This window comes from Acinonyx jubatus, chromosome C1 (genome assembly GCF_027475565.1).
Source record: "Acinonyx jubatus isolate Ajub_Pintada_27869175 chromosome C1, VMU_Ajub_asm_v1.0, whole genome shotgun sequence".
NCBI classification, from domain to species: Eukaryota; Metazoa; Chordata; class Mammalia; order Carnivora; family Felidae; genus Acinonyx; species Acinonyx jubatus.
The window spans coordinates 158,996,900-159,022,742 of record NC_069381.1 but is presented as its reverse complement, the minus strand read 5'-3'; the positions used below and the strand labels follow the sequence as shown (position 1 = coordinate 159,022,742).

Sequence of the window (25,843 nt, the reverse complement as noted above, 5' to 3'; positions counted from 1 at the left end):
AGGAAGATCAAAAGGAAAATCGGGTGTTTACTTAAACACACACACACACACACACACACACACACACACACACACACACACATGATGGCTGGTTGGGAGTAGCAACTAAGAAAAACGAAGTGATTGCAACTATTCAGCTGAATCCACTCCATGGCAAAAAAATTTCTCATAAAAGGTAACATTTTCAATATAACTTTCTCACATTTTTTCTAAGAACTGAAATGTGACCTGGACGAATATGGATGTTAATTTTCTGTCATCTTTTCTCACTGAAAAACTTTTTAGCTACTGAATCTTGAGACATTATGAAATAAGATATAATTATTTTAAGTTATCTGATATGGTCAAATATCAGCTAAATCTAAACTCACGCGCTAATGTAAGGGATTATTTTGGTGCGTCAAAAAGTACTTAAAAATATATATATATATAAAGTACTTTAAAAGGGAATCCAAAGCATTTAAGTCCTGATTACCTAATTGTGGGTATTCCTACTGCATTAAAACATCCTGAAATGGCCAGAATATTAGCAATAGATTTGCAACACTTCAAAACGGTAAGATTTTAAAAGTTTCAAATTTAAATTAAAATATTTCCCAAACACTAAGTTATGCATGACATTTTTTAAAGGTCATACTCCTTTTTGCACCATTTTCTACATAAAATGCAAAAAATTACTCTTAATAATTTATCTTTTTCTAAAGTATAGTCAACAATGGATTAAGCTTTTTGAGGATTTCTATTAAGAATAGTAGCTTTGCTACTAAGAACAAAACACATTTTGTAAGAATCTAAGTACTTGTAAAGATAGAAATTATCCTGCTAGAATATTCTGAATGACCACTAATTGAGTTTTATGGAAATAACAAAGGCAAACATACATGTCTGGAAGAATTATGAAATTTACTAGCAATACCCTCCTACTTTCAGGACTTCTGTAAGGATTCACTGTTTGCTTTAACAGTGCTTTATGTATCTAGTTTTAATAGGATTTAATATTAGGAAAAATTGTTTGAAGGCCTTATTTCATTATTAAGCACTTAGAAGCAAAGACCTTCAGATATTTTTAGAAAGTATTGATCTTCCTACGGATCCAAAAAGCAGTCCTAAATGGTGAAACTAAATAAGGTCTAGAGTCTAGTTGAGAGTAATGTATCAATGTCAACTTTTTGGTTTTGGTATTGGCCTACACCTGTATCTCACCAGTGGTAGAAGCTGGGTGAAGGATACACAGAATCCCTTCCAATATTTTTGCAACTTACTGTGAGTCTATGATTATTTCAAAATAAAAGTTAAAAAGAAAAGACAATTCTAATATTTGAATACAGGTGCATTCTAGCATGAGTAGCTTACATTTAAAGTGTCTCGCTAAGTTTAAACACATCATTCTTTACTTAAATGAGGCCTGTTAAAAAAAAAAAATACAGCTTGCTCTTTTCAACTCAAGAACCCAAGATATTCCAAAGTAAAAATAAGTGAATTAAAATAATTAGAAGTTGAAAGGATTTTGGAAATTACATTTAAATCAAAGTCTCGATTTTATTATGAAATTAAATAAATCCTTGGCAAATTTTTTTCAAGCTTTAAGTCAAGTCCCAGGTAGTTAACATACAGTGTACTATTAGTTTCAGGTATAGGATTTAGTGATTCAACACTTACGTCATAACACCTGGAGCTCATCACAACAAGCGCCCTCCTTAATACCCATCACCCGTGTAACCCATCCCCTCCTCCAGCAACCCTCAGTTTGTTCTCTACAAACTGCCAGTTGAGACTTGGCAATTATTTTAATGTTATGTCAGTAGAATTTGTTTTGGTAATAAGTGTCTACGTTTATGAGATGAAATGAAGACTCCTTCCCGAATGATGACAATGGAATTTACAGCTAAACTGCCCTATTTTTGACAAATAAATATGTAGAATGAGAGTAGAGAGAGAAATATCCTCATAATACCCAAATTTCCTCAAGTTCAGTGGAAAGTTGGGAAAACTTGTGTCACCGTGGGCGGGGGGGGTCTTTCAATTTGCTATTCTATGTCCAGAATGGGAGGGGTCTGAGTAGTCTCCGTCAGTTATTAGCTGGCCATCATGTACACCATGGATAAAACAGTACAACCTACTCTAGGGAATCCTTCAGGGAAAGGGGGGAGATAGCCTCTTTCCTGTACATGGTGGGGAGGTTCTGAAGATTATGGGTGATTCCCAGCCCTCAAGCCTGCTATCCAAAGGCAGTTTCTAAATTCATTTTTCTCAACAGCTTTAATAATCCTTGAGAGATACTCCAATGTTTTGAAAGTGCTTCAGATTCACACCTCTTCTGCCATCCTTTAGATGAAGTACTATTTTTAAATATTAATTCGTTTTTCTTAGACATATTTGGAGGGCCCAGTTGGCTTTTAAAAAACTTTCTTCTAGTTTATCTTGGAACAACATAGAGGGAAACAAATTACATGGAGTGTTCTGCTCCAAAGTCAACATTGGGTCAATAATTTTCTTCCCTCTCATTTGTAACCCCAGAACCAAACATCTGATCACCTCACTGGCAAAAGAAACTGAACAGAAACAAGTGGGTTCTCCTATCATGAAAATATCAGTTATTCTATGTACCAGGTCTGATTTAATAGCACACCAGGAATAACCATGACATTTAATTAAAACAGAACAGCTCCTGTGAAACACTGAGCAAGACACGTTCTTGAATATAACTCCTTTTCCTTTTTCTTAAATTGGCAGCTCTCTCCCATCAAGTTCAGCTATCATGAACATTTCATCCGCTCTCAATAGCTCAGGAGGACAAATTAATAAGGTAGCTGGATTATGTGATCTAAACTATGGAAACATGGTTTCTCTTAGTCAATAGCAGCTTTTTGGTTAATCTAGTCTGTTCCTGCACTCACATGGGGAGCAAATCAATCCAATTCTTTTAAAGCATGAAAAAGGACTATCTCTATACAGTCAACCTTTTTGCAAATTATTTTATGCTAAGGTTACACTCTTACCTTCTGTGGAGGGCACAGATAAGGTCTGGAAATGAAGGTTTGTGAAATAAGGTTGTTTTGCATTGCAAAGACAACTGCATGCTTCCATTACTTGATCTAAGTTCTCCTAGTACCTTGATATTGGATGCTTCATCCTTATGCTGAGGATTTCCATGCCTGTGCATTTCAGTCACAATTTTAAACCTTTCAAAATGTAGTTGCTCTCTTTGATATGAATGTACCACGTTCTCTGATGTAGGCTCATAGGTCCAACTAACTGAAAGCCTCAATTTGTGGGAAGAAGAAAAGCGAGGCTGGGGACACAGCACAAACGGTGTTTACGCCACTGAAGTTCTTTTGAAATGGAAAGGCTCTGCATGAAGAAGGGAACAGTTATGCCACTGCCTCGCCAATTCCAGTGAGGAGCTCATCTTCAATGTAGTGTTCAACGTAGGTGGCAAAACTGTAATTTTTCCCTTTTTTGAAACTATTTTTTCTTCTTTTATTTTTGAAATTCTCATCTAAGCGACAGTTTCTTGTACTATAGTGACTCCTGCTGGGAGAGGTAAGTTGAAGTAGCTGAAGGTCTCTTACAGATATATCAACTCCCGGCCAGTAAAAAAGATGTCCTAAACGCAGGAGATGGAGTTAAACTGTTCCCCTACCTTGGACGCAATGGCTTCTTTCATCACTAAGAACAAACCCCTAGGTTTTACAATTGAGACTGAGAAACTAGTACAGTACTTGTACAATTTTTGATCTACAGCATCACGACGTGAAGCTGCAACAATTAGATGTAAAGGGTCCATTCATGAGGAATAACATCACTTTGACCCTTTGTGTTAGCTCCTACTGCTAATCTTTCCATAAGCGTGAACTTACTTTCAATTTGAAGAAGATGAAAAAGTCTTTTGCAAAACCCCAATACTGTTTTCTGATCTATGTACCTGAATGGAGAATCGTAGTCTTACCTCGTTTTTTTCCACTACAAGCCAAGCTACTTGTAATCCTTCCAAACCTTTAAAGGGGACCTCCCTTGTTAGCATCTCCCAGAGAACCTGGAACAAAAAGAAAATGGAATTTTTATTCTTGTACTTTATATTTTTGGTGTTTTACTGAAACTTTATCTAACATTTAACTGTATCCAATTACCAGACAAAAACCAACCCCACCTGTAGAAACTTGTGCAAAATGTATATATTCATATATATATATATATATATACACACACACACACATATATATATACACACACACATATACATATAAACATATACATACATTTTTTTGTTCATTTTTATAAAGAAAAAAAAACTAGAAATCAGAACATTTAGAGCCAGACTTAAAATTTTATGAAACCAATGGGCCTACATAATTTATCTTGTAAGTTACGAGAATTCTCACAGATTCCCACAAATTAGATTTTCCATTTTGTTGGTCAAACTCTTTCCACCTTCAATTGCCGATAAATTTCTCCATAAGATAATAACTGGGAATTCAACTGTAGTTTTAAAGGTTCAGTAATGGCTGATAAAAGAAAAATTGAGCTCTAAATCCGAATCACTGGCTAAACCCTTCACCCCATAATAATAGGTACTTGCAAAAACTGTAACATTTAAATTTTGTGTTTTTGGAGAAAGTGCTCTCAAAGTAAGTCGGTCTAAGGTATTAATTTTCTTCCCCCTATAACATCATTTATTATATATTCTAAAATGTAATAAATACTTTATGTTCATAAGTATAGGCTGAGTGTGTGTGTGTGTGTGTGTGTATGTGAATTTATGTGTGTGTTCATCTCTCCACAATCCTTGAGATCAGCATGACTAATAAATCTGCACTGGAATGCCCAAAGAAAGCAAACTGAAGCTGGGAATGCTGAAAACTGCCAATATTTTGGGTTTCATTTAAAATACTAAGTAATGGAGATTTTTATATTCAGGTGACTTTCTCTATAGAAATGAACATCAAAATCAGTCTATCAACATTCGGTGAAGTGCAAACACAATTACAATTTTACCCGTAAATCACCATAACCACCACTATCACTTATTGAGTGACTATGTTCCAGATGCTCTGTTGAACCCTTTACACATGTTACCATGATTAATATCAACCCCATCGAACAGATATTATCCTCATTTTACAGATGAGGAAACTAAGGCCTAAGAAAGTTAAATTAAACTTGCCGAAAGACACTCTGCATCAATTGGCACTTGCTGCCTTGCCCTAAAGGTCAAGCTCTTAACCTGACATAACGCTAGAGAAGAGAAGGCTGCAGTATGAGAGAGAATGTGACGAGTCATAGTGCAGGTGTGGAGCCATGGCAGAGGTGAGAAGCAAATGAATTCGGTTTTGATTTAGATTTCTCTTGTCCTAAAAACAAAACAAAAGCCATTTCTAAATAAGAATGTTGACTGAGGACACCTATTCAAGCAGGTCCTACAAACCTTTAACTCTATATCCACTGCTCCCTCAGCCAGCGCTCGGTCATATTTGAATCAGAACGTGTTAAATGAACTCCGGCTAATACGAAGATAATTAGCAGGAAAATCAGGGAAATCGGCAGATGCTGCTCAAGCAGGAGAAAAAAAATTCGCTGCAGCCTCTTTCGGCTTTTAATCAAGTGTGTAAGGTGCTTCTTTAGAAGAGCTGCTGAATAATTCTATTTGAGTCACAGAAGTGATTAGGAAAAGGTAAGGGGCATCCCAGAAGGGGATGATTCTAGTAAGCACTATAAGTAAAGGAAGCTGAGGAAGACCAGAACAGGTATGCAATCACCCCTGGGACCCCGCCTGCACAGGGGAGGGAGACGAACAGGAAATGAAGCCCCTCCATTCAGTGCAATTACCACTCCCCTGATGCTAGGATTGTGGAGGGGAAGGGATATGAACAGCAAGCAAATGGAAGGATTTGGCCTTCTTCAGGAGAAAGAGTACAGTGAATCGACCCCAAATGTCGAGGTAAGTGGCCTTGCATCCCGTTTTCTGAGTGTGGCCTGCACGCACAACCCATTGCACAGGCGCACACGTGAAGGCTGACTGCGTTGTATGAGGTAAAATGCAAAACCAAGAGCTTGGGAAGTAATACAGGAAAAGATTTCTGTCATTCTCTGTTCCAAAATATTCAGTTGGAAAATAGCCAAAATCTACAAAGATCTGAGTTCTATTTCTCCAAGAATTCTAACACTGGAAACATAAGAGTTTCATTTTTAGTCCCTCTCTGTATCTCAGATATGCTCCTGCAGCTGAGGGTCCCTGTGACAGCCACATACGTGTGGGATCTGGACAGGGCACCGTGAGCCGCTGGGCTCTTTAGGTGAAGTCCAGCACCAGCACCTGCCGCGATGCCCTGTTACTAATTCACCAGGTGTAGGCGTGTATCAAAACATAGGTGGTATGATATAGGACAACAGCTGTTTCTACATGAAACACAATGACGTTTGGCACAAAAAAGTCCTTTGTGGAGGAAGTCATTTGGAGGTCTAAAAATATATTAAACTATGCCTGAAAATACCAGTGATGGGGATGCAGGCCAAACATTGTGATCTTTCCCCTTAAAAATACTTTCCAACTCATTCTATACTGAGACGTGCTCACGTTTAAATTGTGCTCACAAGGAAAATTTTCTATTTTCAGCTTGCAGAGAAACTTGGACAAGGCTGTGTACTTTTCCTGCCTTTTCTTTTACAAACAATGGAAAGCCATTACCTGAGCCGGGTTGGTTCTGGAACGGGGCTCATAGACAAGTGAGGCAGTGATGCTCCCTCTTAAGCCACTCTATTTTCAAATAGTGGTTCTGGCTCAGAAGCTTCTGAGAAGCTAATCCTGTCTGCATTGTCATTAGGAGAGCTTTGTTTCTAAAGAGTGGCGAGGCCTTGTGTTCTCAGAAGGCTTATTCTTTCAATGATTTTTGGTTTCCTCCAGCCTTTTCTTTTTTGTGGATAACATACTACACACTCCTCTGGTTTGGTCCTTCAAGAGAAATCACCCTAAGGGGGTAGCACAATCTCCTTTCTTGTAAAATGGAGACAGAAACAATCGCCTGCCTAGCAGAGTCTGTCAGCTTAGAAGCAAGGACCACAAGATCCATTTCGGGGATTTGTGTCACATTTATTTTTAAGGCTGTACCAGGCTGTTAGTGTTGCCATGTGCTAAGAAGCCACACAGGTTTATCAAGCTACAGAGGGCCAGGGACTTGGACGATACTGGGGACTGTTACTATAGCAAGTCTGAAAAAAATAGAAACATGAAAAGCAAAAACATACTAGTTTTTTTTTTTTTTTTTGAGGTGGATTTCAAAAAAGGACAACTCTTTTATTATGGTCTTACTCATCTGTATGTGACTGCTATGTATGTATGTGTGTCGGGGCTCAATGACCAGGATGGATTTTCAATGAGCTATGGGAATTCTGTTCTATGCAAAGAGATACTTCAATGACAAGTGGTTCTAGCTACTCACTCATTTTTGAAAGGAGATCAGAAGTTCTAAATAACCAACCACCTTGCTTTCCTAGGTAGGTCTCTCTTTCAAAGTCTATGCATTACAAACTTCTAAAACCAACATGCCCCTACCTTAACAACCATTCGCTACTGCTCTTTTAGGTAATACCTACTTTGACCATGTAATGTTTTCTTCATTTTTTAAAAATGCTATGATTGCTTAAGCAAAAAACTCTGAAGAGCATGCCTTGTACTATTTCTTTTACTAAATGGTGTTTATCAAGAACAGAATGGGAATAGGTTGGAATTAAATAAAATCTTGAATTTTCATTTATACTTAAGTTAGTGTATGTGCAATTTTCTGAATGGAATTTTGTTGATAAAGCTATGGGTAAGGATAACCAGAGTTCCAAGTAAACCTCTCTAAGATACTGTTTTAGTTTCCACCAGTCAAAAGAAGTCTCTATCATGAACGCAGAGTGGATATTCAGCAGCATGTGACTGGGGCACATGGGTTCTAAGGTGAAGCATCTGGTGTGTAAATATAGAGCAACACTGGAAATGTTCAGCGACTGGCTATCAGGCATGCTATAAATTACTTGATAGAATGATCTGTTAAGCAATTTGTTAAGTTCCTCAGAACAAAACAAAGGAAGGATCTGTAAGCAAGTACACAGAAACCTTTATTCGCCAAGAGAAATGTTCAGGCCCACCTACTAAAAAAGCAGTGAGCAATCACTTGAAGGAAAAGCTTTTTAATAAAGTAAACAACATTTGCAGACTCAGAAAGGTTGATTCAAACTATGGGTAACATGAGGGGGTCAATGAGGAATGAGTGAAAGGGATTTAAAAAGATATAGGAAAAAATCCTAAGCACGGCAAACAGAAGTCACCACCATCGTTGATAGTTTGCGTGTGAAAATGAACAGATTCTTGGTTACTGGAACCGAGATTCTGTCTCAGCTCAGGAAACGCAGTGGGTGCATTTCACACAAAAGCCCCTGGCAACTGTAAGGTTTTGGAGGGAGGTGGTGTGAGATTTGTTTTCATAAATGTTTCATAACACTGAAACCAAAAATTCATTCTGTAGGTAACTCAGAGTTGTCTTTCAGAGCAAACATTTCTGAGATAGGGAAAGTCCCAGACTTGGGAGAATTTTAAAAGTAAAAGTGCTGTACAAGAGCTTGGGGAGTGTTAAAATGAGCCTCAAAAGTCTTCCAGTTCATATAAATGTGCAAAAAGAATTTAAAAACTATAACCACATAAACGTGTGTGTATGTCTGTATACACATGACTCTCTACGAACCATCCCAGCCGTGGTGCTCCCCGTCCCCTCCCTCCTGCTCCACAGAGGAGTCTGTGAATGAACCATGGCCCGCTGCACAACGCAGAGTGCTTTTAACATTTGTCAAAGGCTGTAAAAAACCAAAAGTATACACAGTAGAGATTATTAGTGGCCCTTAAAGTCTAAAATATTTACTATCAGGTGCTTTACAGGAAAAGTTTGCTGGCTCCTGTTCCACAGGATGAGCAACAGACTGGCGAAATACAATTTAAACTACCCGATGTTAGTGCCTAGCACAGTGCCTGACGCACCAAAAAAATACATTATTGCTTAAAAACAAAGGAACAGAACTTCCTAAGAGAAAATAATCTCACAAAAAGTCTGAAATTGCAACCAATTCCCTCATTTTCAGGCTCCCCAGCAGATGATTTGGAGGATGGTCAGAATGTAATAATTTTTGACACAGGGAACCACTTTTAGAATCTAGTGTCTTTAGGAACTTATGTTTTTTTCCTCACCTTTCACTGAGACTTATTTGGTCACTGTCTATAATAGTTTATAGCCTTCATCCTTTTTTTTTTAGTTTTTTTTTTCTTTTAATGTTTCTTTTTGAGAGAGAGAGAGAGAGAGAGAGAGAGAGAGAGCGCGCACAAGCAAACGCACGGGTGGGGCAGAGAGAGAGGGAGACACAGAATCCAAAGCAGGCTCCAGGTTCTGCTCTGTCAGCACAGAGGCCAATGCAGGGCCCTGAACCCATGAGCCACGAGATCATGACCTGAGCCAAAGTCAGACGCCTCATTGACTAAGCCACCCACGCGGCCCCTATAGCCTTCATCCTTAAAAACACCCAGAATTATAGGAAATGAGATATTTAGCCTGAAGCAACTGTTGTCTTCCAGCCTTTAAAATTCTAGCCTTTTGCCAAAAACATGTATTTCATTCTTGTAAAGGCTTTTTCCAATAGCCAACAAAACTAATTTCTATTGTATTAAATAAATTTGGTGTACATAAGATGTATTATAATTTAGAAAAAGCTTACCAATGAAAACAAGCCCAAAACTTAAGTAATGAAGCCAGCAGTAAATATTTAGAGAGTGATGGCCTCGAAAGACTCTCGAAAGACTGGTGGCCTCGAAAGGAATACATTCAACAATGCTGGTCTCCTCCTGGGCCGTCAGCTGTCACTCGCAATTGAAATCATAGAAGTTTGGGAAGAAGAGCCATGTTGATTTGGGCCAAAATTAGTCTGCTGCTTTTCTTATTATGAAAATGTCCTTTTAAGAGTAATAATATAAATAGAAAGGCACTACAATTAGGGGTGAGACCCAAAGAGAAGGAGTTACAAATACTACTTTAGACTTTTTAAGAGATACACAGTATTGTTAGGGATTAAAAAAAGCTTATCCTTAAAAAGGGGCAACAGGAGTGGGCCTGGGTGGCACAGTTGGTTGAGAGACCGACTTCGGCTCAGGTCATGATCTCACGGTTCATGGGCTTGAGCTCCACGTAGGGCTCTGTGCTGACAGCGCAGAGTCTGCTTGGGATTCTCTTTCTCCTTCTCTCTCTGCCCCTCTCACTCTCTTTCTCTCTCAAAATAAAATTAATTCAAAACAAAACAAAACAAAACAAAAACAAGCAACAAATGAATTCCTTCTACTACCAAAGAATCACCTTGCTCATCTTCGCCTCCCATCCCACCGGTCTCCCTATTGCACTTACTTCTTTCTCTCTGCTTATTCCTCAAGAATGATCCACCTCAAAACTCCTCCTCCAAAAGCTTCTGCTCCTTAAGGGATCTTTTCCTGTGGTCTCCATTCCCTGAGCATCCCCTACCCCCACATTCTATTCTCGTAACTGTGCTGCTAAGTTGTGACTTTTGCACGATACCTTCGATTCATGTTTCAGAGACTCCCGCTACTTTATAAGACTCGCAGCAGACATGGGCCAGGCCATGTGCTAAAAGCTATACTTTTCCTTCTATACTCTCCAGAAACTCACCAGTCAGCTTAAAGTTGACATTCAAATATCTCCAGTTAATGAAATCATGTGGCAGATCTATTGGTGTGTTCTGAGTAACTTATTACAATGAAGTCCTGTTCCAAATGACCCACGTTCCCACTGACTTACACAGACATTGCACAGTCACATGTCCAGCCCAGGACAGCACTCTTCCCAGGAGTGCGTCAGGCCCGATGTGACTTCAGGGTCCATCCAATTCGCTGTTTGGAAGCAGCACTGGTTTCTTCTCAACACAGGACACAATAAAAGTGATCACAGGAAACGACCCCGCGACTGGATCGGCCACTGCTCTAGGCATCCCACCAGGAAACAGCATCACTGCCGTAAAGCTGTGTTAAATTGCTGTATCCCCCTCTGTAGGTGTTTGCTTTTTGTATTTCCTTGGGCAACAAAAGATGAGAAATGAACTCACCACACCATAGGAATACGTGTCACAAGTTTCAGACACAGGGAGACTCTGGATAACTTCTGGGGCCATCCATGGGAAAGTTCCAACCAAGGACATGTGTGTTGTATGGTTATGGAACCGAGAGGCACCAAAATCGCATATCTGAGAAGAGAGAAACAAGTATCAACCTTCTACTACCGATGAATAAAAGAATTATCAGTCACAAAAACCTGCATCTGAAGTTTAGAAATACTTTTGAAGAAAATTAAAAGAAACAGTCCTACCTTCAATACCCCATCAGCAGCTATAACAACTAAAAAAAAAGAAAGAAAAATTATGATAATCATCTAATTTGAGTCATCTTATACTGAAAGAAAAAACTGCCATAAACTTCTATCTTCCATATGGCATGTGAAAGGTAAAACTGAAGTATTTACTACATTGAAGATTTTTGCAAAAAGCTGACATTAAAACAAAACCAAAAAACGAATTCCTTGAGCTGCTGATTAAAAAGGTTTTCAAAACATTTGTTTAAACCAAATGTCATACTGTCCAGTAAACAGGGCATGCATTAATAGTTGTAGAGAGAAGCAAACTTTTTACTTGGGTTCTGCCACTAGACTGCCAGCATGATATTGAGGAAGGCATCAGCACTATCACTTCATGGTATATAGTTTTTGCTCTCAACTGAAGAGTCATTTTCTTATAGGCAGGGACAAAATTCATTCATTCACTCTTTCACACATTCATTCACTTAACAAATATTTGCCGAGCACCTACTATGGGCAAGGCCACGTACTATGTTCTGGAAGAGGAAGATGAGCAAGACTGGCTTGTCTCTGCTTCTGTGGAGCTTACCCTCTAATGGGAGAGACCCTGAAACCATGATCTATAATCAAGTGGGATGACCCCTGAAACTAATATAATACCATATGTTAATCATGCTGGAGTTAAAATTTTTAATTTAAAATGTATATAATTAAGTGGGATAAATTCTATGATGAGAGATACACAGAGATTGCCTCAGAACCAAAGAGCAGGGGTATCTACGTCTAAGGAAGGCGGAGAGAAGTTTTTGGAAGAAATGGTGCTTACACGAAGACCTGCAGAACAAGCTGGGATTAAGCAGACAGAGGAGCGCCGCAGGGGGAAAGCACATTCTTAGAAAAAAGAGCCTTGCAGAAGGTCAGGAGCAGAGGGAAAGGCACGCAGCTTTGGAAGGCAGGGGCCTGGTCTGGAAGAGTCTTTGTGAGACGTGGAAGGCCACTGAACAATTTTAACCAGAGAACTGAAATGGTCAAATGTGCAGAGGGGAGAGCATATGAGAGAACAGAACTGGAGGCAAGGAGATCACTGTGCACACAAGCGGTTGTAGGATGCCTGTACAAAGGCCGCGGCATACCACAGGAGAGACGTGGACCGAGTCAAGGCACATTTAGGAGGCAGAATCAGCTGGGCTTAAATGATGAGACGCAGGGTGCGGAGGGAGGACTCAAGGATGAAATCAAATAAAGAGGCAATACAGTACAATGGTTACAACAGGAGCTCTGCACTCAAACTGTCCCTTTTTATCTCATTTCTAGGTTAGGCAATTGGTACTGCCATTCACAGAGAAAGGGAAGGCGGGAATAAGTTTTTAGTGGGTAGAGAGATGAAAAGATCAACGTGAACACAGTACATGTTCGAGTCATACGAATATCTGTGTGGCCACTCCCAAAAAGCAGACAGACATGTGATTCTGAGGCTGAGGTCTGTTAAGAGCATTAATACACAGATGGGACTTTTATGGCAGTAGGTGAATAAGAGCATAAGAGGCAAGGAGGCCCAAGGCAGACCTTGAAGAACTGTTCTGGTATTTCTTTTGTCAGCCACACAGAGCCCTCAACATGGTATCTGATCAATGCTTACTAGCTGTTACTAATGACCTTGATAAGTGGGAAAAATACTCTTTGCATGAGATAGCCTAAGGATAAATGTGATATCATATACAAGCTATAAGTTTAAAAAATATATATATACACACATATACATATACATATACATACATATATATATAGTTAAATGCCACATTCAGTTACTCTTTAAAATACCTCTATTACTTTTTTCTCATAAGATTAGCAAGTGCTTAATTAAAAAAAAACAAAATTATAAAAAGGTATAACATAGAAGATAAAAGAGTCTTGTTATTCCCTGTTTCAGAAAAAAAATTGCTAAAACTTAGGTCAATATTGTTGCAATGTGTATGTTGTTTTCCCATCAAGTAACTGTAAAAATTGTGACTGGTGAAAATCAGGACAGTCTCTGTTATTAGTTTCAAATCCAAAATTTAATCACTGTCATCTCATGATATGTTCAGGATATACTGATAAAGCAGATTAAAAAAAAATAGAAGTCAAATAACTTGTTAGCATGAAATTCTGAGCATGAACTAAAAATCTACGGGCGTAAGACTCTGATATGTCCTACTGGATTGAAATGATTTCCTAACAACTTCCTGTTAGCCAACTCCTCTCAAAAGTGCTTAGCTCTAGGAAGTTTGTCTGTGAGGAGCCAAAGGATAAGAGGATAAGAGATGACCTAGACAAAGGAAAGAACAGTCAGGGTCACGCCTGGGGTACAACCCAGACTACTGATGAGTGGCAGCTGCCAAGAACTTCCCTTTCTCCACCGCAACAACCCTCACAGTCCTGGAGTCCCAACAAGGGCACCTGGCCCATCCCCTGCGTCTGTCTCTTCCTCCAACTACCCATTGCAAGGATCGCCCTTGTAGCATATACCCATTTTAACTACAGTGATTTAAAGATTTTAAAAAATTAAATAGTTCTCCCTACTTAGAAGAATCATTTGGAAAGCATGTAAATAATTAAAGCATGCAAATGGATTGATAGCAAGATTTTTTTCTTTTCAGTAACAAGCTCTAATGTTTACTTCAGCTGGTGTGGGCCAGCTAAATAATCCCACTCCCTGCCTTTATCCATTAGCTTCCAAGTGATGTAACAGAAGAAGCATTCTGTTACTTAAAGGTAATAATGTCTAATCCTGCCAGTCATTTTTAAATGCTCACTTTCTCTTTTTTTACATTTATTTTTTTATTTTTCAGAGAGAGTCGGGGAGGGGCAGAGGGAGAGAGAATCCCAAGCAGCTCCTTATTGAATGTAAAGCCCGACATGGGGCTCCATCCCACAACCCTGGGATCATGACCTCAGCTGAAATCAAGAGTCTGATGCTCAACCGGCTGAACCATCCAGGTACCCCTACTCACTTTCTAAATTATAAAATATAGGATCATAAATAAACTTTGAAGAGTACAGAAGAAAAGAAGAAAAAGAAAGCCTTTGCTTTCCAAACTCTGAAATGTGTTGATCATTTTTGGGCACTACTCCAGGTAATATGACGAACATCAAAAGTTTACACCAAATAATTCAGAAGTAACAAGAACAAAACTCAAAACTGCTAGTACAGAGAACCATCTAAAAATAGAAGACTAGAAGTGTATGACTACATGCTTTGATCCAGCAACATCTCTTTTAGAAAATTATTCTAGGGAAATAATTAAGGATGTGTTGAAAATTTTTGCTGAGAAGTATCAAGCTCAACATTTTCTACCATAGAAAAAAATGTAAACAACCCCAAATGTCCACATTCTGTGCTATTCATACAATGGAATACTATGCAGCTTCTTAAAATAAAATAAAGAATTTTGATATTTACAAACACTGGAAAGATTTTCATGGTATCAGTGACGGGTTAAAACATCAGGGTACAAAAGATCTGAAAAGCATGAGCCTATCTCTATAGCAAGGTGCATGCATTTCATAATAAAATAGGTAAATAAAAACATATGGCTACATTACCATTTCTTGACTTGAGATCTCTGTGAATCACTTTGACAGGAGCCTCCATATGTAAATAGTGCATTCCTTTTCATACAAGAAGAAAGGCCCATTAATATCATTTTTCAACACTGCATCAGTATTAGCTATTTTCAAACATCAGTATGTCATATTTTTGCAGAGGATTCAACAGCAGAAACTAAATTCATGTGTTCTGTTCTTACATGATTGATAGAGACAGGGTATATCTACATTAGGAAAATTTGTATGCTAAGGAAAGTTTATGTGCTTTAGTCTCTTAGAAGCTGGAGTTTGATTGTGGGTAAAGCCAGCTTCTTACAATACCTAATAAGGAAACCTTAATTTTCTGGAGTCTGCACAAAAATAGCACAGTTACAACCGGAAGAAGTGTTCCAATGACTAAGGTATTCCACTACCAGTTGCCTTCTAAATCAGCCAAAGTTCTGACCCAGGTTTTCAGTTTTCATCTGGATTTCTGCAGCTTGATTTATTTTCTCAGTACTCACTCAGTACTCACTCTAATAAGCCCCTGGGAGTGCTGGTGGGGTACGGGTGGGGAGAACTGGTTTGATTCATTAGTTGTGGTTGATAAAAGATTTTATGATCCTCAGATACAGAAACTTACAGGAGTTGCAAAATATTTTATTCTTTTTACAAGGATGAATCTTCAGGATAATCTAGATTTAAATGCATTCCAAAATTCTCTCCAACATATTTAGAATGTAAATCAAGTTACTTCAGTAAACTGAATTGTATATATAAAAAGTATAGTTTTATTATTTTGAATAAAAAATTATACATTACTGTTTTAAATCAGACTTTAAAAGATATATACTTCACAGTTATCCTCTTGGTAGTGACTCTTTTTCTGTATTTATGTACTATCTGCCTTCTTAGAATAAAGAATAACATTTTCTATTGAAATATAGTATTTCCTTTCCCTTTTCTTCACAAATTGTCTTCTAAGTAATGGATGAAACAGCTTCCCCACCACCACAATCAAACAAGCTCCTTTTGTTAATGAATTATCCATTTACACATGATAAGTAGGCTTTGGTTCTGAGTATATAGAAAATTTCAATTTTATTAAGGCTAATTTTTAAAGTAATCTATTATTTTTCTATCATTCTGATTGTTAAATATTGAAGAGTCATGCAAGAACAAAGACAATTTAAAAATTTAAACTCCTGCATTATACAGATATTACTGAAAAGAGTCAGGGTGACAGAAGTCTCAGTAATTTAAGCAATCTCACACAAGACAGAGCTAGAATACAGGAGAGTGTTCTTCTAACATGACATTCTACATATTACAAACTAAAAATTCAATAGCTACCATTTGGATAACTTTTAATCATTTTTAGGACTGGATGTCATACCTCTGTCTTGCTTCAAGAACCGAATTCAGGTAGAATCTGTTTAATTACAATTAGAGGCAGGGCTAGATAGTTTTTATACCTGCTGACAAGTAATGATTTCAAAACACAACACAAAAGCTTTAAATATAGGCATTTTCTTCCTTATGGCAGATATTTTGAGAAAAAATATTGTAAGTTGTTTGTGTATAATGTATAACATACATTTACAGGATACTCAGTGTGTATAAACATAGCAGTAATCACAATCATATAAAATTCTCTTTAATTTGTTTTTACAGAGCCATCCATACTTCTGCCTTATTTTTATGACAGACAATGAAGAAGGCTGAAAAACGCCATCATCAGTTTTAAGATTTGGGTTCCCAAAGAAGTGACTGGTGTCATCTGGGGGAGATTTGGAATCAGGGAGGACCATTACCAGACTGGATCCAGGTTCACCTCTTTTAATCGTTCCCTTGACACACTGGTGAGTGACCTACAGCAGTTCAGACCTACTTGCTGGTCCGCCCTCCATTTCCCTTCCCACTCAGAGAGAAGAGAGGCTTTTTTTTTTTTTTTTTTTTTGCTTTTTGGCTTTGAGGAGGTATTCTGTCAGCAGTAATGTTAAGCAATGCCTACTTCAAAATGCATGAATCAACTCTTATTTGAATAGAATTATTCATTCTTTGATTTCTCAACATCTTGTTGCTTCGATGTCTTCGATCGTGGTCAAACTGAAAGATACATGGCTGGATTTGAAACGGAATCAATAAAAATCAAGGTTCCTTTCACTCTCCAAGTTCTGTGCAGAGCTTTACCAGACAGAGCTGAAGTCATTCTGAAAGCACTGATTTCTTCTTCCTTTTATAGGCCATTTTAAATATTAAGCATTACTTGGGACTATAAATAAACAAGTTTCTTCTCTGCCTCATTCTTCTCACCTGAGGCCAAACACGTTAGAACTTGCCTTTTAGAGCAATTCGCCAGCCATGAAAACGTGATGTCATTACTCTGCAGTCTGGCATGCAGTCCCCGTCTACTCATTCCCTCCATCCCTACTCTGTCCCTGGAGTTCCAGTCTACTACTTAATTAGCCCTGCTCTTTCTCTTCTTTGTCCTTCTGACACCCAGTGCCAGCCGTCTTGAGAAACCCCAGCGATGACTGAGCTGATCTGGAGCCAAGGGACTTGCCCCTCAGACAAGGACTGTGCAGGGAAAGGGCCGGAGGGAAGAGGTTCACAGGCTGAGGGCCAGGGAAGCTTAAGTGGCATGTGCACAGCAGGAAGCGGAGTGACTGATGTCAGTTGATTTGTTTGCTGTCTATCCATCCTAAGTGCCATTAAGTAATAACATGGGTGTAATTGGCTGAGCACCCTAAACGCAAATGTCTGTAAGGTGAAGTGCTTTAAGCCAGAGACTGCCTGTATATGCGTTTACATTTATGTGAGTGTGTTTCCACAATGCTTCCGGTGGTTCTCCGAAATAGCACACCACCCTGCTTACAAACAGGCGGTTCCCGTGTACTAGTGACACATACAGGAGTGACTATGATGTTACAGGAAAATGTCTTTAAGAATGCCAAAATTTAAGGCTGATTTTGAAATGCCTGATGCATGAATACACAATTAAGTTAATTAACATAGCCAAAGCCTTAGGCACACCATCCTAAACACAGAGCTTGTTATTCTTATAAGGTAATGAAGTATGGTTCAGCAGCAGCATTTTGCATGAAATTAAAAAAAAACTTTTTTTTTTCACTTTCCCTATTTGAAGAATTTGGCAGGTGTTGATGAAACTTAAAACTGACAAGATAATTCCCCAAAGGAAAGACTATTACTTTTGGAAGTCACTGTGTGACTTCCCAGTGAAAGCAAAGTATGAGTTGCTCTCCTTACTGAGCGCTAAATATCCTTTTATTTGCTTTGTAAAGAGATGCTTATAGAGCTTAGACTAGCGAGATGCAAAGAAGTGAAGTGCCTGGGTAAAATCTGGACACCCTTACTTTCTAGGGGTTGCTAGAATACAAGTTTAACTATCAGCATTCATTATTTAGATTAAGTTGTTTCCAAAGCAACTTTGACAGTTATAAATAAAACTCAGAGACCTTCAGTTAGGAAAATGGAAAAGAAAAGATAAAAATAAACGGAATTTAAATTGCTTTAGAAAGCATTAGTCTATGCAGGAATTTATGAGGGAAAAAGAACTGGGCACCTTGTTTAGGGGTTTTGGGTATTAAAAATATTTCATTTCCAAGGATGACTTCCAAGTTTACATTAAATATAAAATAAAATCCGAATTGCTTTCACATGGCAGGACAAATAAAACTTTTTTTTTTGAAAGTGGTTACTATTTTTAGCATATTATTATGTACACAAAATGAGTAGAACTAATCCCACAATAAATCACGTTTTCTGGATACTAACTCTGAGTGGAGTCTTGCAGAACAACAGAATTATGATCTTTCCATTTAATGTGTTGATCAAGCAAGCTGGTCAATTACAACGTCACAAAATGTGGCAAAAATGGCTGCCCTGGAGCCACGGATTTTGTTAGGACTTGGTTTTAGGGAAAGAAGAAAAAGAATGCAGGAGTGGAAAGGCAGGGACTTAAAATATCTATACAAAAGAGGGGGGGGAGGGAGGGAGGGAGGGAGGGACACACAAACCAAAAATCCTGACTGTTAACTATAGAGAACAAAAAGATGGCTGCTGGGGGGGTGGGGGTGATGGGTGAAACAGGTGAAGAGGATTAAGGAGTGCACTTGTCCTGATGAGCACTGAGTAATGTAGAGAATTGTTGAATCACTATATTGTACACCTGAAGTGAATGTAACACTGTATGTTAAATAACTATACTTGAATTAAAATATGAAATACAATGAAAATATCTGTACAGAAAGTTGCAGAACTCCTGGTACTTTTAGTCTGAAAAAGAAACATCTAAAGACACAGAAGAACAAATCTTCTGCCTTAAGTCACCACATCAAGATGGGAAAACGTGCCCCACCAATTCTGTGAGAACACAGGAAGCTTTGTTACCTTTGGCTACATCAGTGGCCCAGGTCATAATGTGATCCATGTCCATCTCTTCACTTCTGTTACTATTAATGTAATCATAGAGTGATCCCAGAGAAGCATATTCTAGTTTCAAAGGAAAGACAAGCATATAATTAAAATCCAGGTGCATTTCAGAAATAAGACTGTGTACCCATGAAAGGATTTAACAAAGAACATTAAAAGCACATAAGGACCGTTCCATGCTGAGGTTTCTTAAAGTTAATACCATCCTGAAAAGAAATTTGTCAAAGACAAGACCACTGACAGAACGAATACTAGAACTTCAACTGAGGCCAAAATCAAACGCCACTTGGATGGAGCTGAGAAACACAAAGAGGTGTTGGAAGAATGGATCTGAAACAAAGGCAGGCGTGTATGTAGGTATTTCTTTTAACAACTGTCATTCTTATGAGAGAGAGAGAGAGAGGAAGATTAAATTCATAAGAACATCTGTGTGACAAGGTAAACAAATCAATCCCTGTTGCATCAGGATTTAGAAGAGCCCTCAAAATTTAAGCACACACACAAAAACCTTTGAGATATAAAAATGGCTTTGAGATATAAATTACCTACCATGAAGTTCGCCTACTGTATGTGTACAATTGGGTGATTTTCGGTAAATTGACAGAGCTGGGCAACCACCACCCAATCCAATGTTAGAACCTTTCCATCATTCCAAGGGGCTCCCTTGTGCCCCTTTGCAGTTAAGCTCCGCTCTCAGCCCCAGCCCTACATACGGTCTGATTTCTTGCTCTACAAATATACCCTTTCTGCACATTTCATGTAAATGGAACCATACAACATGTGGCCTTTTGTGTCTGACTTTTTTCTCTTAACATGATTCTGAGGCTCATTCATGCTGTACTCTATTCCTTTTTATTGTTGAATAATAACAATCCATTGAGTGGATCTACCACAATTATTTTTATTCATTCACCAGTTAATAGATATTTGGGCTATTCCTGATTTTTGGCTATTATGAATAGTGTCCTATCAACATTTGTGTACATGCCTTTGTAAGGAAGTATGTTTTCATTTCTCTTGGGTAGATTCCTAGAAGAGGAATTGCTGGGGTATATAGTAAGTTTATGTTCAACTCTTTAAGAAACTATCAAACTGCTTTCCAAAGAGGCTGTATCATTTTATACTCCCACTAGCACTCTATGAGGGTTTCAGTTTCTCCACATCCTTGTCAACACTTGGTATTGTCTGTGTTTTTAATTATAGCCATTTTAGTATATAATTCCAGTGGCATCTCATATTGTTAACTGCATCTTCCTAGTGACTAATAAAGTTGAACATCTTTTCAAGTGCCTATTAGCCCCTAGTATATGTTCTTAGGCAAAATGTCTATTTGAATAGTTTTCCTGCTTTAAAATTAGGTTTATTAATATTGAATTTTAGGAGTCCCTTGTTTATTCCGGAAGCAAGTCCTTTATCAGATTTATGATTTTAAACATCTTCTCCGAGTCTGTAACTTGTCTTTTCATTCCCTTAACAGCATCTTTCAAAGACCAAAATTCTTAATTTTGATGAAGTCAAATATATCATTTTTCTCTTTTATGGATTGTGCTTTTGGTGTCATATCTCAGAACTCTGCCCAACCCAAAAGTATATAGATTTTCTCCTGTTTTTCTTCTGAGAGTTCTACAGTTTTAGCTCTTCCACTTAGGTCTATCACCCATTTTGGGTTCATTTTTGTGTGTGGTTTAAGGGGAGGATTTAAGATAATTTTTTTTGCATGTGGACTTCTAACTGTCCTGGCACGATTTGTTGAAAAGACTACCTTTAATTTTTTTTTTATGTTTGTTTATTTTTGAAGGAGAGAGATACAGAGCGTGAGCAGGGAGGGGCAGAGAGAGAGAGGGAGACACAGAATCCAAAGCAGGCTCCAGGCTCTGAGCTGTCAGCAGAGTCCGACGTGGGGCTCGAACTTACAAACCGCAAGATCATGACCTGAGGTGAAGTCAGACGCTTAACCGACTGAGCCACCCAGGCGTCCTGAAGAGACTATCTTTTACCCATTGTCTTGACACCTTTGTTGAAAATAAATTAACAATCAATGTAGGATTTTTTCCCCTAAATTCTTAATTTTGTTACATTGGCTATATGCCTATCCTTGTGCTGATACTACACCTATTCTTGTGCTATATTGCTGATTACTACAGACTTATAGTAAGTATTGATATGACATAGTCTAAGTCTTCAACCTTAGTTCTTTAAAACTCTAGGTCTTTTGCATTTCTTATGTGAATTTTAGAATCACCTTGTAATGTCTTATTTAAAAAAATTTGCTGGGACTTAGATACGAATCATTTTTGAATTCATAAAATCAATTTGGGGGGCACATGGGTGGCTCAGTTGGTTAAGTGTCCAACTTTGGGTTCAGCTCATGATCTCACAGTTCTTGAGTTCTAGCCAGGCTCTGCGCTGGCAGCTCAGAGCCTGGAGCCTGCTTCAGATTCCGTGTCTCCCTCTCTCTCTGCCCCTCCCCTGCTCACACTCTCTCTCTCAAAAATTAATAAACATTAAAAAAAATTTTAATAATAAATCAGTTTGGGGGAGAATTGCCATCTTGACAATAACGAGTCTTCCAAACTATGAACATGTAATATTTCTTCTCCATATTATTTAGATCTATAGTTTCTCTCAGCAATATTTTATACTTTTCATGGTAAAAATCTTATACTTCTTTACTAAATTTATCCTCAACTATTTTATTCTTTTTGATACTGTGAATGAAATTATTTCTTTTTTCTTTTTAAGATTTTATTTTTAAGCAATCTCTACACCCAACGTAGGGGTCAAACTTCCAACCCCAAGATCAAGAGTTGTATGCTCTAACCAACTGAGCCAGCCAGGCACCCTGAATTAAATTGTTTCTTAATTTCATTTTTAGACTGTTCATTCTCGGTATATAGAAATACAACTGATTTTTTTACATTAATCTTGGATCCTTGTGACCTTGCTTATGAGCTTTGGTAGATTTTGTGGATTCCTTGGGATTTTCTACACACAGGATCATGTCATATGAGATACTTTTACTACTTCCTTTCCAGTATAGACTCCTTTTATTTTTCTTATCTAATTGTACTGGCTAGAACCTCCAGTATAATGCTGAATAGATGTGGCAAGAGTGGAACCTCACTACCCTGTCCCCAGTCTTACGAAAAGAGCATGCAATTTCATAACTGCCTTACATTAATTGATTTCAGATGTTAAACTGTGCATTAATTACATTAATTGATTTCACATGTTAAACCAACTGTGCATTTTGGGGATAAATTCCATTTGGTATATAATGGTATATAATTCTTTTTATAGGTGGTTGGATTCAGTTTGCTAATACAGATCTTCCTTGACTTACAATGGGGTTACATCTCAATAAGCCCATCATAAACTGAAAATATGGTTAAGCTGAAAATGCATTTAGTACACCTAACCTACCAAACATCAATGCTTAGCCTAGCTCACCTTAAACATGCTCAGAACACTTAGATTACCCTATAGCTGACCAAAATTATCTAACACAGAGCCTATTTTATAATAAAGAGTTGAATATCTCATGTAATTTATTGAATACTGTACTGAAAGTGAAATGCAGAATGGTTCTATGGGCAAAGAATGCTTGTAGGTGTAGTGGTTGTTCACCCTTGTGATCGTGTATCTGAGCTCTGGTTCACTGCCACTGTTGCCCAGCATCACAACCGAGTACCGTACCACATACCACTGGCTCAAGAAAAGATCAAAATTCAAAATCTGAAGTACTGTTTCTGCTGAATGCATATTGCTTTTGTACCACTGTAAAGTCAAAAAATTGTAACTTTGAACCATTGTAAGTTGGGGACCTTCTGTACGCAGTTACGAATTTTTGCATCTATGTCCATGAGGGATACTGATCTATAGTTTTCTTATTGTGTTTTTGTCTGGCTTTGGTATTGGGATAATACTGGCATTACGGAATGAGTTAGTAAGTGTTCCTTCTTCCTCTATTTTCTGAAACAGTATGGGAAGGATTGGTGTTATTTTTTATATAAACATTTGATAGAATACACCATTAAAATCATTTGGGTTTGGGCTTTTCCTTATGGAAACATTTTAAATTACTAACTCTAATTTCTTTGTTATAGGTCTGTTTAGATTTTCTGTTTCCTCTTGAGTCCATTTTCATAACTTGTATCTTTATAGGAATTTGTTTATTATATCTAAATTACCAAATTTGTTGACATAAAGTTGGTCAACTTCAAGTTTCTGTCGAGGCCATAGTACTATCCTCTCCTTCATTTCTGATTTTGCTAATATGTACATTCTCCCTTTTCTCTTGGTCAATGTAGCTACTGGTTTGTCAGTTTCACTGATCTTTTCAAAGACCAAATTTGTAGTTTCATTGATTCTACTCTATTATTTTTCTGTTTTCTAGTTTATCATGTTCTGCTCTCATCTTTATTACTTCCTTTCTTTGGCTTATTTTGGGTTTATTTGGTTCTTTTTTGTGGTTTCTTAAGATTGAAGTTTAGATGATCAATTTTGGGCTTTTTTTGACTTAGGTGTTTAAAGCTATAAATTTCCCTCTAAGTATTACTTTACCTGCCTCCTATGATTTTGTTATGTTGCATTTTTCATTTACTCTGTCCAAAATATTTTAAAGTCCATTGTGATTTCCTCTTTGACTCACTGAGTATTTAGAAGTGTGTTGTTTAATTTCCAAATATTTGGGGTTTTTTCAGATTTCTTTCTTGTGTTGATTTCTAACTTAATTCTACTGTAGTGGAGAACATAAATTGCATTATTACAATCCTTTTAGATGTATCGAGATTTATTTCATAGCGTCACTTATGCTGTATCCTGGAGAATGTTCCACATGTACTTAAAAAGAATGTGTATTTTTTGTTAAGTGGTGTGTTCTATGTATGGTGACTTAGAATTGATGGAGAGTGTTTGTCAAGTCTTCTAGATCCTTGCTATTTTCCGTCTAGCTGTCCTATAAATTATTGAGAGTAGGGTAGTGAAATCAAATATTGCTGAATTGCCTATTTATCCTTTACATTTTGTCAGTTTTTGCTTCTTGTACTTTGTGGACCTGTTGTTAGGTGTGTATATATTTCAGGTGCTCTTTCTAGTGGGATGATCCTTTTATCATTATGAAATGACCCTATTCATCTCTATTTCTTAAGTCTATTTTGTCTGAAATTAATGTAGTTACTCCAATTCTCTCATGGTTAGTGTTTGCATGATAGGTCTTTTTCCATCCATTTACTTTCGACGTTTCTGTGTCTTTGAATCTAAAATGTGTCTCTTGTAGAGGCGCCTGAGTGGCTCAGTCAAACATCCAGCTCTCAATTTTGGCACAGGTTGTGATCTCATGGTCATGAGATCAAGCCCTGCATTGGGACCCATGCTGAGTGCAGAACCTGCTTGGGATTTTCTCTCTCCCTCTCTCTCTGCACCAACCCCTGCTCATGCTTTCTCTCTCTTTCAAATAAACATTAAAAAATAAAATAAAATGTGTCTCTTATAGACAACATATTGTTGGATCTTGCTCTTTTAAATCCAGTCTGACAATCTCTGTCTTTTGACTAGAAAGTTTAGACCATTCACACTTAATGTAATTATTGATATGGCTGGATTTGATTTTGCCATATTGTTTTTTACATGTCTCCCATCCTTCTCAGTCATCTTCTCTTCCTTTACTGCCCTCTTCTATGTTAATATTCTTTATTTATAATTTAATTCCTCAGTTGATTTTTTTCCTATATTTCACGAGTGGACTTTCTTCATGGTAGCTAAAGGGAATATAAAATACATCTTAATTTAGCACAACCTATTTCAACACTAAATTCTAGTAAAATAAACTGTTCTCTAATACAGCTCCATTCCCTCCCTCATTTTTATGCTATTACTGTAAAATATATCTATATTTTTTAAGTAAGCAAAACAGCAAAAAAAATAAGTTTTTAATTATTGCTTCATGCAACTTTATGTGTTTAAGGATGTTAAAAGAAGAAATAAGAACAAATACACACATGGAGTGTTTTAGAGTAACCCACATATTTATCATTTCCAGTGCCCTTTATTTCTCCTTGAATTACTATCTGTTGTCATTTTCTTTTAGCCTGAAGGACTTCTTTTAGTATTTCTTGTACGGCAGAACTAATAACAAATTCTCTCATCCTTTATTCAAGCACATCTTTGCTTTGTTTTCATTTTTATTTTTTACTTATTTTTTTAAATGTTTATTTATTTTTGAGATAGAGAGAGACAGTGTGAGCAGGGGAGGGGCAGAGAGAGAGGAAGACACAGAAGCAGAAGTAGGCTCCAGGCTCTGAGCTGTTAGCACAGAGCCTGGTGCGAGGCTCGAACTCACGAACCGTGAGATCGTGAACTGAGCCAAAGTCGGACACTCAACTGACTGAGCCACCCAGGTGCCCCATCTTTGTTTTCATTTTTAAAGGATAATTTTTGCTGGA

At 37.6% G+C, this 25,843-nt stretch overlaps 1 protein-coding gene and 1 long non-coding RNA gene across 8 annotated transcripts in view; one reads left to right on the top strand and one right to left on the bottom strand.

Annotated features, from left to right (window-relative positions):
• LOC106987976 (uncharacterized) overlaps positions 1-18,886 on the top strand; it is a 138,572-nt gene extending 119,686 nt beyond the window's left edge. The window contains exons 10-11 of the long non-coding RNA XR_008295444.1: positions 14,210-14,357; positions 16,620-18,886. This is a non-coding gene — a long non-coding RNA (uncharacterized LOC106987976). The remainder of the gene's footprint in view (positions 1-14,209; positions 14,358-16,619) is intronic.
• MAP3K20 (mitogen-activated protein kinase kinase kinase 20) overlaps positions 1-25,843 on the bottom strand; it is a 184,714-nt gene that overhangs the window by 63,112 nt on the left and 95,759 nt on the right. For all 7 annotated transcript variants that reach the window (XR_008295443.1, XM_027055471.2, XM_027055472.2 and 4 more), the window contains exons 4-8: positions 19,359-19,460; positions 14,964-15,029; positions 11,394-11,422; positions 11,134-11,271; positions 3,950-4,036 (exon numbers count right to left, since the gene is read on the bottom strand). Coding sequence is in view for 6 of the 7 variants with exons in the window: in XM_027055471.2 (XP_026911272.1) it covers positions 3,950-4,036; positions 11,134-11,271; positions 11,394-11,422; positions 14,964-15,029; positions 19,359-19,460 (422 nt within the window). In the remaining variant the exon portion in view is untranslated. The remainder of the gene's footprint in view (positions 1-3,949; positions 4,037-11,133; positions 11,272-11,393; positions 11,423-14,963; positions 15,030-19,358; positions 19,461-25,843) is intronic.